The sequence below is a fragment of the Rhinolophus sinicus genome, linkage group LG07, assembly GCF_036562045.2.
Source record: "Rhinolophus sinicus isolate RSC01 linkage group LG07, ASM3656204v1, whole genome shotgun sequence".
NCBI classification, from domain to species: Eukaryota; Metazoa; Chordata; class Mammalia; order Chiroptera; family Rhinolophidae; genus Rhinolophus; species Rhinolophus sinicus.
The window spans coordinates 63,727,501-63,741,508 of NC_133757.1; the positions used below are offsets into that span (position 1 = coordinate 63,727,501).

General features: G+C 47.5%; 1 protein-coding gene across 4 annotated transcripts in view; it reads right to left on the reverse strand.

Moving 5' to 3' along the window:
- Window positions 1-14,008, reverse strand: part of DRGX (dorsal root ganglia homeobox) — a 32,058-nt gene that overhangs the window by 1,601 nt on the left and 16,449 nt on the right. For all 4 annotated transcript variants that reach the window (XM_074337260.1, XM_074337259.1, XM_019730163.2 and 1 more), the window contains exon 7: window positions 1-705. This exon is cut by the window's left edge and continues 1,601 nt beyond it. In XM_074337260.1, the coding sequence (XP_074193361.1) occupies window positions 440-705 (266 nt within the window). In that variant the 3' untranslated portion in view covers window positions 1-439. The remainder of the gene's footprint in view (window positions 706-14,008) is intronic.

The window sequence follows — 14,008 nt, forward strand, 5'->3', positions numbered from 1 at the left end:
GGAATGGGACAGCCCCATTTCATAGCACATGACTTAGCCCTGGGTGTCTCTCAAGGGTGAACCATGCCATAGTCCTATGAGTTGACGAGATCTCCAAAGGCAACCCAGGGACAGGAAGGTGACGGGGTGAGCAACTCTACTTCCCTCCAAGACTTCAGGGCCCAGAAGGAAATCCCACAGGTCTCACCACAGAGTCGGCTCTGGTGCCACCAGTACCATCAGGACCTGTCATCAAAGAAGCCAGGGCAACACAGGCCTGCTGGTGGGACTCCAGAGGCACTCTCCAGACACCAAGGGAGCTGTCGGTCTCACTCCCTTCCTGTCCCAGAGGAAGCTCTGGGGCAGCAGGCTTCTCCTTGCTCTCTTGAGTTTTCCACGGGGCTAAGGCTGGGAGAAGCAGGGGGCAGGGATGGGTGCCGGGCTTGGACACTCTGGACCCTCATACACTCTTCTGCCCCTCGCTTTGTTCCTTGGAGGAAGGGGTCTTGTCCTGGCTGCCATCAGGGGGTGCTGGCTTGGCCACAGGGCTGGGGCTACTGCTGGCCGATGGCAGGAGGTTGGCTGACTGCAGGACGGCCTCCGAGTGCTCGCGAGCCTTCATGCGCAGGGCAGCCACACTGGCCGTGCGGTTACTCTGACAGCCGTAAGTGGGAAGGAAGGAGAGCCCCATGGGGTCTGGGACACAGCAAGAGCACAGTGGGCCCCCTGGAAGGAGGGAAAACAACAGACATCCATCACTGACTACATTCTGTCCCCCAGGACTTGGGGTTTGGGCAAAGCACTGATTGATATTGTATGGTTCTGGGCACTAAAGGGAGAAATGAAAAATGCTCAGGACCCCAAAGATGCACAACTCAAGAGACCCAGTTGATAGTTCAAGGGATTATCAGAGCATCAGAGAGGCCTGGCCAGTCCTGATTCCCTCACCAGTCAGCTGTGTGGCCTTAGGCCAACATCTTGGCTTCTCTGAGCCTTAACTTCTACTCATGTAAAATGGAATGACACCTACCTCACAGGATCAGTATGATGATTAATAAAATAATCCCACAATCCCCAAACTGTGTCCCAAAGCACCCTAAGAACTCACAGGGGCACTGCAGGTAGATTTTAAATATTTGAAGTCAAAGGAAACCCAGCCACATCTGTCAGATGCCATGCAAGCTGCTAGCTAGAGGCAGCTCACAGCTTTAACATGAGATCACGCTGCACCCTTTTCAAGGATGTCATATTTTTGTGAAGTTGAATTTTGCTGCATTTTGCAAGCACCACACAAAAATCCATGTGGAACATAAAATGAGGTTGGTGGCATCCGGAATGATTCCCAGGTCACAGAATCCATGCAGAGCCCATTGGACGCACATCCTATTAGAAAGTCATGGTAGCTATTTACGAAGGAAGGAAAAATATTATTTTTCTTTTAATTTATAAATATTATTCTTCTAATGGCTACTAAGCTATTGGGGCATAAATACTTATCGAGTTGTTTGGACTTAATCATTTAATGAACAGAACTATTGGATATTTCTTATGGCCCAAGAGTCCTGAAAATTAAGTGAGACCCTCAGGGCACTGTGAACTGAGGTCTGAGAACCTCTGGAGGAGCAGTTTGGCAAGCACTTAGCACAGGTCAGATGTGTGGGATGGGGCTTCAGAACAATTGCCAGGCCCAGCCTGCCAGCTAGCCCTGCATAAGCCACTCCAGGAACAGCGCCAGGATGGCCCTCTGCCATGCTCAGTTTGAGGAGCCTTCCTCTTCACAGGTCATCTTCGGTCATGCATTTATTCAGTGACTATCCTGTGAGCACCTGGGACCTTGTCCTTGCACTGTTCTTGTCCCTAGTGACTAATCAGCAGGAATAAGGCAGCTGGACCCCAGCCTCATGGAGTGCGGTTCTAATGGGGAAACACACCACAACGTGCGTCCCTGATGCAAAGGTAGGAGGAGTTGGGTGCTATGGATACATGAATGGAGTGCGATACTTGGCAGAGGCCTGAGTGCAATGAGTCAGAGAGACAGCCCTGTGAATGTCCAGGAGAGCGTGACAGCTAGGGAGGACAGTGGTGCAATGGCACGGACGTGGGCATAGAAGCGGCCTGTTCAGGGAGCAGCAGAGCACTCAGGGTGACTAAGGACAGAGACCACAGGCAAGGGGGTTGGCCGATGGGTCAGGGGCCACCAAGGCCAGGCTGCCCTGAAGCTGTGCAGGATGCAGTGGGAAGAAGCTTCAGTGGGTTTGAGGAGAGTGTCATGAGCTTATCTGCATCAGGAGGGTGGAGAGGCTACTGCAATAATGCAGTCCCAGCTGACAGTGGCGTGGCCCACGGTCGCCAGAGGGGAGGTGGTGAGAGGTGGCCAGATTCTGGGTTTTTGCTGAAGGTTAGAGCTTGCCTTGATTGCTCATGGACTGCAAGAAGTGTGACGGAAAGGAGTCACAGAGGATGCCTAGGTGTGGGCCTCAGTATCCAAAGGAATGGAAGTACCATTTCCAAGATGAAGACAAACAGAAGGAAAGTTTTCCTGGGGAGGGAGGATATGAGAGTCTGGCCATGTAATCCTGTGGTCCTGGTGGCCATCTGAGTTCAGAGTTGAGAAGTGATCAAAGCTCAGTGGTGCTAGCACCACCCCAGTCCGTGAGGGGTACCCAGGGGCTCCGAGGGCCCACACTGGTAGCTGGGCAGGCCAGAGATGCACAGACCTTGTACCCAGATGGGAAGGGTAGACTGAGCTGCCAATAGGAGATAATATGAGAGATTTTCTGAGCCCCTTGGATAGGTCAAATGGTAGGCCCCACGTGTGGTCCCTGCAAGAGATGTGAGTCAAAGCAGCCTTCACCCACATCCAGCCAGCCTAGGCCAGCTCCGAAGGCAGATCCCCCAGGGGAGTAGAGATGGTTCATCGTGACCCTGCCAAGGACAGTTGGGATTCAGTGCCTGTCTCTAAGGCCGGAGACCTGGGAGGGGGTAGCAAAGCCAGTCCCTCCACGTAGGCTGTGCCTGCCCTTTGGCTCTTTCTGAAAGTACCCAGGATTTGGGAGAAACATCATTGCAAACAGAGTGTTTTGGACCCAAATCCATATGTTGAATGCATCAAAATCCCTCCCTGTGGCTTTCAAGTGCTTGTGTGACGGGGTGCTGTGGCCCTCTCCTCCTCCTCCTCGTGTGCCCGCCAGGCCTCCCAGCAGAGGCTGGCAGCACCGGCACAGCAGAGCCCTCCCGGGAGCTGTTGAACCAGAGCAAACATGCATATGTGCCACTCGGCTGTCAGCACGGCCATCTCAGCTTCAGAACAGCTCTAGGAAGCCGGCCCCATGGTGATCCCTGTAGCAGCTGAGGAGACTAAGGTAAAATAATTAGTGGCAGAGCTGGACCTCACACCAGGCAGAGGGTCTTCTCCTTAATCCCGGGGTCCCTCTGTCTCAGAAGAGGACACATTCCTCCCACCTTGCCCCTTTGCCAGGCCCTGCCTTTGAGTGAAGAGATCGTCCCTCCACCTTCCCTCCACCTTCTTACTCACACCTATGTCTTTAGGGCCTCACTTGAGCTCTGCCGCCCCAGGGACCCTCCGGGACCTCCCCATCCAGAGCAGGCTTCCTGGTTATGCTCCATTCCAGCCCTTGCTCCATCTCCACAGCACTGGCTGCAAAGGGTAGATGGATTGTTCATGCTTTGCTGACTTGTTTATTGCCTGTCTCCCCCCACAACATACCCCAAGATTGTAGACTCTCAGGTAGCAGGTACCGTTCTGTCTCATTCACTACTCTGTCCCCAGTACCTAGCACAGGACCAGCAATAGGCCAGGCCCTTGGGAAGTGTTTGTGGGAGGAAGGAGGCAGACAGGGAACCAGGCTGTGGTGCCCACTGCAGGGGCAGCCTTCAGGAGGCAGCCTCAGAGAGGGCAGCCCTGGGTCATCTTACCTTCCTTTCCCGGGGACAGGCTGCCCTAGGCCAGAGCCGGGCTCCTTCCTTTCCCCTCAAGCACATTTGGGCATCTTTCCCTTCCTTTCCAAGCCTGTTCGGGTAACAGGAGGCTCACCTTTACCAGCACCCACTGTGGCCTCTCATCACCATTCTGGCCACACTGAAGGGTAGGCATCACTCAGCCCCTCTCTCCAGGGAAGTGAGGCTCCAGGATCAACTGCCCAAGTTCGCACAGTTTATTGCAGAGGTGGGACCAAAACCTTCTGGTGGCCTTTCCCTTCTCCAGCAGTGTAATAGGAGATTAAAAGGCAGCTATCACTTCCTGCCTCAATTTTGACAGAGGGACCGATACAGCAGGCAGCATATACCAAGATGAGTGCGAGACAAATCACAAAGGGAATTCTGAGAGTCCCGTTCACCACTGCACACCACCAGCGGGCCCAAGCCTGGGGACATTTCCAGCCACAGCAGTAAACAGAGTTGCACTGGGTCACATCCTGAGTCCTGACCATTCTCCGCTAGTGGCTCCCACGCAGACACAGACATACACTGACATCGGGCGTGGCTCCGCAGCTCGTTAATCTTTGCTGGGCACTGCCTGTGCCATGAGCCCTGGGAGTCACCACACAGGAAAGTCTCCCTCCCATAGCAAAGCAAACGTCTGAAGAGACCAAATATGAAGAGCAGTGAGCCCACTCAGCAGCTTATCCTCTGTGTCTGCTTAGAATTTTTCTCATTTTTCAATAATGAATGTGAACTTTTTAAACTCAGAAACATGCCTTTAATTTTAAACAAATGTTAAAAAGAGGAAAGACTGGGATTAGACCCCACCAGCACATTGGAGGAGGGTCTGTGCGAGGCTGAGAGCCTGAACGGCTTAGGTGCTGAAGGTCCTAAGGGACCTTGACTTTGGCTGTGAGCTGTCAGGGACCTGGAAAGGGCCACTGGGCATCCAGCACCGGCAGGCTAGCCTGAAAGGGGTGGGCTCCACTCCTCTCAGGCTGGTTTTTGTCCCCAGCAAGGCCTGGTTCCAATGTAAGCATCAAAGGGGGAGTTAAATGGTCTGTGACTCAGTGATGAATATGGCACCTACAGGATGAAGATCTGCCCCTTGGGCAAGATAGGCCCTCCTTCCCCTGGATCCACAGCCTGTACCTGCTAGGTCCCCTACACGAAAGCCACCAATCACAACACTCCTGGCCTGCAAACCCAGATTCAGAGGCAAGAGAAATAAATGAACTCACAGGACTGAGGCTGCGGGAGAGAGAAGAGCCTGTGCTCCTCACCTAGCTCACCCCCACCTTGGACAGATGGGGAAACTAAGGACAGAGGAGCCCAACGGCTCTGGGAGACTGTTGTTAAAAACTGGAAGGACTACACCAACAATTGTGCATTTTTCAGCCTTAAAAAAAAGGGGGGAGGAATCTTATCACAGGCTACAATGCGGATGAACCTCAGAACATTAAGCTAAATGAACTAAGCCAGTCAGACAAAGACAAATTCTGTATGATTCCACTTAAAGGAGGTATGTAGAGCAGGCATATCCATAGAGGCAGAAAACAGAATGGTGGCTGCCAGGGCCTGGCAGAAAAGTGGCATTGGGGCACTGCTGTCTAATCGGGACAGAGTTTCAGTTTCAGAAGATGACCAAGTTCTGGAGACCGACGGTTATACAACAATGGAAATGCATTTTACACTTTGGAACTGGTTAAACTGGTAATCTGCTTCATGTATTTTAACACAATTAAAACGAAAATAAAATACTTAAAAAGAGAACTGAACCAAAAGAGAGTTCAGGTCAAGGTTATTGGGGAGATGAGGCCACCCCACAGCTGTCTAGACTCCTTTACGGTAAGTCTAGCGGGTGAGACCCTCCAGAGTCCCCCAGGCCACACACACTCACCCCAGCCACACACTGCCTCACCTCCATGGGCCGACACCTTCAACCCATCTCACCGCTGTGTCTTTGGCTAAGGGAGCATTGCACAGTTTGTACACATCCCTAGAGCCCAACCTCTGTCTCAAGATCTGCACCATGCCCCATGGGTAGGCATCTCCACAGCAGGGCGGCAGACCCTGAGGGATGCACCCAGGCCAACAAACTCCTTTGGCTTACAGCCCATTGCAGACGTCACCCTCTTTCCATCTACAGTCCAAGTTGAATAGCAGCTCAAGTGTCCATCATAGGGGCCGATGCTTACAGGTGAACTCCTAAACATCTCAACAGCTACACAGAGGAATGTTGAAAATGAAGCAGGGGAGTCACCTTCTCTTTGTCCTGCTCTTACCTGAATAAGAACACGGAAGATATGCCAACCTGGAATACAGACACAGATAAGACGGAGAGGAGATCTGTACAACATACAAGATCTAAGGCGAACAAGGAGACAAATCGAATGTGATGATATTTACCAGGGAAAATTGTAAAGTCTGTGATCTATGCCCAGGGATCCAACTGTCCAGAGGGAGATGTGGCTCAACAGTAGAGCATTGGTCAATGTGACCTCACAGTCAGCTCACTGTGATGTCATATAGCTGAGGGCTGCCTTGACAGAGGCAGAACCTACAGAAAAAGAGAGGATAAAGTCCTTCTCCCCTCTGTCACTATCAAGTCATCAGACCAGAAGCAGGAAGGAAAGAGGGAAGAAAATGGGGAGGGAAGACTGAGAAGTGAAAGAACCGGGGCTACTAGCTGAGTTGACTCCAAGGCACAGAGGATAGAAGGTAACTGCCTCCAACTCTCTCTCCAGGTGTGGAGTGTGGAATAGAAGCAATGGGAGGACGTGAGAGAGAGAGGGGCTTTCTTTTTTTACCATCAACATGCTATGCATATGCTGTGGGCTGTCTCTGGGGTGCTACATTTCTGGCCATAACACCCTGAAGCCCCCTTGACAAGATACTGCAGAGAAACTTCGTGCACAATGTGGGCTACTGGACAAGTTTTTAAATCCCTTTCAACAAAAAAGGAGGAGTTTTAGAATGCAATGTGGATTACAAAACTGAGCTTTCCTTTCAACTTTAACATATGTTTGCAGAATTTCAATGATTATAATCAAATTTAAATTGTCGAACAACCAATATCTCTTAACTCCTATAACCATTTTTAACAAAGAAAAAAAATGATTTCCACAAATGGGATCCTTATAAAACTAACTCTTGATTTGATGTCTCCATAATTTCATGGCACCAGTAACATCACCAGATTTCTCCATATGCCTCTTAGACAAATAATTGCATCAACCTGGACACGACTGAAAACCGGAAGTAACAAAATGAAGATTCGTCCTCTGTGATACTCAGGGCAGCAGATGAACAAATAGTTACCAAGTGAACAACCAGACCCAAAAGCACATGTAGTTGGCCCATGAAAAGCACACTCAAGGCCCCTCACCAAGTTCTTAGAGTTCTTCCAAGTGCACTTCTAACATAAGTCGCTTGATTTACAAGACTGCCATAAACTAGCAATGTGGCTGCCAATAGCAGACATATTGGTGGGTAATACTGAGAAAAGAGACAAAAACTTATAAGACAGCCAAAAAACTCAAAATGTACAGTAACCTGGGCCATTTAGTACACAGCAAGCAAAGCAATACCCCTCAGGATGTCCTGAAGTCATCCCTGGTGACCACAGGAACTGTCACAAGAGATGATGTTTGAAAGGGCTTTGAAACGCATACCACCTGCTACAGTTAGTGATGGGGTGATGCTGAATCTGCCATGAGACAGGCTCAGCATTCCTTTTTTTATTACGTCAGGATGGTGACAAAGACACTTTAGAAAATGTCTACCCCAAAACCAAGTTGTTATTTTCAAAATCCTATAAAATGAGTGACAACACGACATCTCTGAGGCCTGAAAGCCAGGTGCAGCCTGCCAAGGCAGAGGGAAGTGGGCTTTGAACTTTGGCTCCTGGCTCCGCCATTAAAAGTCATATAGGGCTCCTAATCTTTCCAAGCTCGGCTTCCTCGTCTGTGAGAGGAGGTAAAACACCTGCCTTTGGGAGAAATTCTATGAAGCACCTAGTACTAAGCCCTCAAACAATTATTTCCATGACCCCATCCAAATTAAAGAGCAATTCTAAGTCACAATTCACAGCTTATTCCGACTACCGGTTCATTTCAGTGACCAGCTAAAGAACTCAGCCTCTTCTGAGCATCACCCCAGGGGACACCCAGGATGAGCGGTGAGATCTGCCAAAGGACAGTGACTGTGCAGTGAGCATCCTCATCATACCGCTCCCCCACCGGGCGTCACACACAACGCCACCTGCTTCCACAGCTGTATTGGTTCCTTGGTGACGCCTTTCCCATCCAACCAAAAAGTCAAATAATTTATTCTGCCTATAGAATTTTAGGGGGTAAGCTAAACAAACTTTAAAAGTGTCATCTTTTAACTACTAGATTTCCAGATTAGGGGCTCTAGTTTTTTTGTTTGCTTGTTTTTTGTTTTCCTTAATTTTTTATAATCAGTCAAAAAGCTATAATCAAAAATGGGCTAAAAGTTAGATTAGCTACAGAGGAGTGGCACACAGCAATAAAAAACTATGAGTAACCTAATGGTCTAACGATAGGGAATTAACTGAATAAATTATAGTTGCCCATATAGAACATGCGGAAGCTATGACAGAATTACATTATAGGAGGATATTTAGTGCCATGAAAAATGTAATAATAAAATCTTAAGTTTAAAAAGCAGGTTAAGTAACAGTAAGTCAATATGATCCCATTTTGGTATATGTATATATGTATACACACATAGTATATATGTGTGTACGTATATGTACAGCCATGTGCCATATCCATATGGGATTACAAGGGTATATATATGTTTATAAATTTATTTAGATTTAGAAATATAGAATATTTATAAATTTGAAGCTTTTAATTAAATTTTTTTAAATTTCTAAGTTATAAAATATATAAATTTATTGGAGATATATATTTATAAATGGGAAGAAAACAAATGCACCAATACCAAACATTCATACTGATTGATTCTGGGTACTAGGTTATGAACGATCTTTACATTTTTCTTTATGTTTAATTGTATTTTCCATTCTTTCTAAACTGACCAGATATTACTCTCATAAAAATGATGTCCTTTTTGTGACTCATGATTTCCCATCGCCTTTCATTCAGATGAGGAGAATAGACGCTCTCCTCTAGAATGGCGTCCCACTGAAGTTGCTAAGGAATAAACATGTGTCTCAGCACCAGCTGAGACTCCATGACTGCTAATGTCCTCAGTTTACACTGGAGTTACTGACTGAGTCCCCATGGAAAATCCACCAGGAGCATTCAGTCCATCTCCCATTCTGTGGGGATCAAAGTCAGTGAGTCCCTTTGCGTGGAATGCAGCCAACGCAGCCGCTGGTGAAGCCCCTAAAAAGCCGCGACTTCTTGATCTAGCCCTACCAACACGCCATCACCAAAGTCTCTGCAAGACCCATCTGGCCACTAAACGTAGTCTGAAAATTGTTTTCTTTGGAGAACATACTACCTCCTGGATACTAAATTAAAACACACAATTACATTTCCATTAAGTTACAGCAAATTCTGCTGAATTGATCTAATCGGCCTACATTCCTATATGACATCATGCTTTAAAGGCTTGGCCCGAACATAAATACTTAATGTAATAAATACAGTCTGAAATATTTGATCTCCTTGGCAGTTTAATTGATCTACTACAGAGACTGACAGGAAAAATTAAGTTAGTTCTGTTTCATCTCTGTCGATGGAACATTTTCCTCATAAAGGCACATGAGCTACAATTTTGGTTACAAGCCGAGCTCTCGCACACTGATTTCTTGTTGAATGTTCAGACGCAGTGTAACAGAATTGAACAAGGAGATGGGTAGGTGGGTTTATGAGACATTTTACACAAATACTGCAGCTCATTTCTTTTTGCTTTATAGTAAAACAAATAAACATATTTTGAATCATAATTCCAGTTCCTTATAGTTCACATGGAGCGTTTGAGTGGGAATATTGGTACAGTTGCCTGCAATATTTAAGCACAGATTTGTAGATGTTGTAGCTAAGTGTGCTCACCAAGTATCAAAAGCACAAGGTCAAATTCACATCTAGACATCTTCTATCACAGAACCCCTGAAGTACTTTGTCCTGTCTCTGATGGTTTTTATTGCCCTTTTCCCATGAGTTGTTTATTTTTGTACCTACCTCACCTCCCAAACTTGCTGTAAGTGCCCCTCACCTATCCTCACCCCCACACTCCTGATCACAGAACTAAAATGTCCCATTTTGATACAAAGTAAACACTTGTATATTTGGGGATATGAGAAAGGTAGGGAGAGTCCATCTTTCCTGACCGAGTGGTCATATTTCAGTTCCTCAGAGTTGCCATATCCCAGGTTCTAAGCTTTCTCAATACCCCATGGAAAGGAAAAGTGTGGTCATGACAAAATTACCCAATCTGATAAATGTCAAAATCCCCAGGTTAATTTGGCAGGTTATTCTGGTGGAATTGACGCTAAGTCCCACCCCGGTCTTTGTTCTGGCTATCACCGTACACTCACTGTCCCAACACCTCATTCGCTCAGCAAACTCTTCTCAACGGGCAGAATGGGCTCACCAAACTTTCCTTTTGCCGTGATAGTCTCAGGGCCAGCACCAGGCTCCCATCTCAGCTGGGATGTCTCTGAAGGGGCAAACAAATAATGACAGCACCCAAACCCAAGGACCCTGGCACAGCCAGAGGAACACCAGGGACACGAGTCCTAGGCAGTCCTATGCCAATGAGCATGGCCCTCCCTCCTTCCAACGGCAGCCAAAACTCTGGACAGACAGGCTGCTTTCCCTGCTGCCTCTGGGCACAAGCCAGAAACTTTCTGCTCAGCTCTCTGCCCTTCAGGGCTCCACTGATTAGCAGGAAGGGCAAACCCATCACCACCCATAAGAAATGGCTTCTGGAACCAGGTGAGTTGCAGTTTTTAAAGCCAGAGAATGGCAGCTGGTGCCTGTAAAAGGAATAGAATCAATACAGGGTATGGGGGCTGGAGGGTGGGACACCTGGGTCCCTGACTTGTCCTACCTGACAGACACACTGTATGACCTTGGGCAATCCTAGTCCCCTCTCTGGGCCTCAGTTTCCCCCACTGAATCCTGGAGAAGCAGTGGTAACATACTCATCATGGAGATTCCTTACAGCTCTTCAGTCTTTACCTCTGTCTACCTGACATCAGGTAGGCCTGGAGGGGGCTGGTGCTGACGCAACCTCCTTCCTTGTAAACCCAAACCTAATCAGATCCCCAGTGACTGCTACTAGGCCTCACCATCATAATCCTAACAACTGCCAACACTAGGCACTTGGAGGTGCCAGGCACAGACACACACCCTACCGACCTCAGGCACCACTGGAGATGGCCATCGTGGTCCTCATCTCGCAGATGAGGCGACTGGGGTCTGCCCTGAGTTGACCCTGTAATGAGAGGGAGGCAGTTACGGGCTGTGGCTGGTCTGAGTCCAGAGCCTGGGCTCACCTCGAAGCCACACATTCTCCTCTCCCAGGACCATAGCTCCACCTCAGCTCACACTTTGCCCTCTCCTCAGCATAGCCGCCCTGCCAGCCTCGAGCCTTTGTTCACGTTGTTCTCTCTGCCCGGAGTGCCTGCATCTACTGCACAATTCCTACACTTCGTCAAGCCCAACTCCAGCATCTCCTCTGGAAATCCTTCCACATCCCAACAGAGAAAGAGTCCCTGCCTCCTCTGGGCTTCCCCCACAGCCTGCATCTTTGTTGGCCTCTGAGAGCAGATGAGAGTGTCACATGAGATGGAATTATTTGTTGGCTTGTCCGTCTCTCCAAACCCATCCCAAGCCTGCAGTCCCCTTAGGATAGGCATGTGTCTAATTCATCACCAGATGCTCCACCCCTGGTTCAGAGTCTGGCAAAGTGGGGTTCTCAGTGGGTGCTGAATGAAGAACAGGAGGAACCAGTGGTTTCTGGGGTCCAGCAGGTGGCCAGTCGTAGAGGGACAGGGTCATAGAATGGAGTCTCGTAAGTGAGGCCCATCTCCCAGGCCCATGGCAGCACGACCGTCTTTCCTTCTTTTCCTAAACTCCATGACCTTCTACTTCTGCACCAGACTCTGTGTAGGAGCAGAGGTGAGTGACTTGGAAGGATCTAGAGGTGAGTCAGCTATGGGCAGTGCCCTTAAAGTCAGGATTGGGAAGTAAGGTAGGTCAGACACAAGCACCCCAATTCATGTCAGTAAGCCAGAGTATCCTTGATACTTTTGCCAGTTAGTCTCCAGAGAAGGCCTTCCAAGAACCACCCTGCCAGTGTTCGCACCCACATGCAGTCCCCTCCACTTGAGTCTGGGCTGGCTCTGGGAGCAGCTTTCACTAATAGCATGTGGCAGAAGCAGCACTGCCTGTTCTGAGTGTAAGCCTTAAGAAGGCTCAGCATCTTCTCCTCTTACACTCTTGGGCTCAACCTCCATCCAACCCCTCCCCACAGGCTTTGGAAATGATTCCATCTTCTATGTATGTACCAGCCAGAGCTGCCATCTGACTGCAACTTCATGAGACCCCAGGCAAAGCAGGGGCAGAGCTGCCCGGCTGAGCCCAGCCAGTCCTCAGATCAGGAAAGATACTAAAAGAGTGAGGCAGGTCTGCTGCTGCTTTTATTATACTAAGCTTTCAGGTAAAGTAAAACAAGACTGAAACCTAGATAGAAATTTTAGGAAAAGAAAGTCACAAGCCAATCTCCTCACGATCATAGATGTGAAAACCCTAAGCAAAACATTAGCAAACCAAATTCAGCTATCTATAAAAAGTATAACTTGTCACATCTAATTTGGGTTTATTCCAGAAGTGCATGGTTGGTTTAACATTAAAAAATCAATGTAACTTACTATATTAATATATCAAGAAAGAAAAATCATGTGATCGTCTCTCAGCAGCAGAAAGAGTATTTGATGAAATTCAACATCCATTCATATTCATGACTTTTTAAAATAATAGTTAAAGTAAAGCTCTCAGAAAACTAGGGCAAGAAGAAAACATCTTTAGTTGATACTGGGTATCTCATAAAAGACAGCAAACATGATTGTGAAACCCTAAGAGTTTACTCATGAGCTCAAGGATAAGAAGGATCGGTCACAAAGAACACATATGATTCCATTCATATGAAATGGCCACAACCTATAGAGACAGAAAGGTTAGCGGCTGCCTGGGGCCGGGGACTTAGGAGGAATGAGGAGTGACTGGCAGCAGGTCTGCAGTGAAGACAACGCTCTGCAGTTGATCTTAGCGATCGTTGTACACTCACTAGATGCACTAAAACCACTGAGTCGTACACGTTAATGGATGAAGTGTGTGCTATGTGAATTATATCTCAATAAAGCTAACATAAAAAATCGAATAAAGCTCAGATGGCTGTGAGCTCCACTTGCATTCAGTGCTGTAGTGGATCTTCCGGCCAGCAGTCAGACACGAAGCAACAATGCACAGTATAAGGGCTGAACAGCGAGAGCAAACTGTCTTTAATTTGCAGATGATCTGCTCTTGTACATAAAATATTATCAAGAACCTACAACTAAACCTAACTATAGACATAAATCTTGCAAACACAATGCTGAGCCAAAGAGTCCAGACATGAAAAATACATACTGTATGCTTCCAATTATGTATATATACACACATGTAAAGTTCAAAAAGTTAAGACTAAACAATAGTGTTTCAGAAATTCAGCTTAGGAAGTTGGCAAAGTTATATTACATAGAAGTCAGCAAAGGGTTCCATTTAGAGGAAGTAGAAAGGGGATCAGGGATTCAGGGATTTCGGGATACAGGTAAAGTCCCAGAGGATGGTGCCATATGAGTAGGTGCCTAAAATCATTCATTAACCTCTAGCTATGTATTCTACGAAATTTTTTTAATGATCATTATATTTCACAATAAAACATTTTTTGTTCTTAAAATTTTTTTAAAAAGCATAACGTGAAGGAAAAAGTAATTAAAGAGGAATGGGGGGAGGCGGGATGCTTTCCGAGGGCTCAGAGGAAGAAGAGGCCGTCTCTGGCTCTGAGGTTAGCCTTGGTGGGTAAATGTTCATTGGCCAATAAA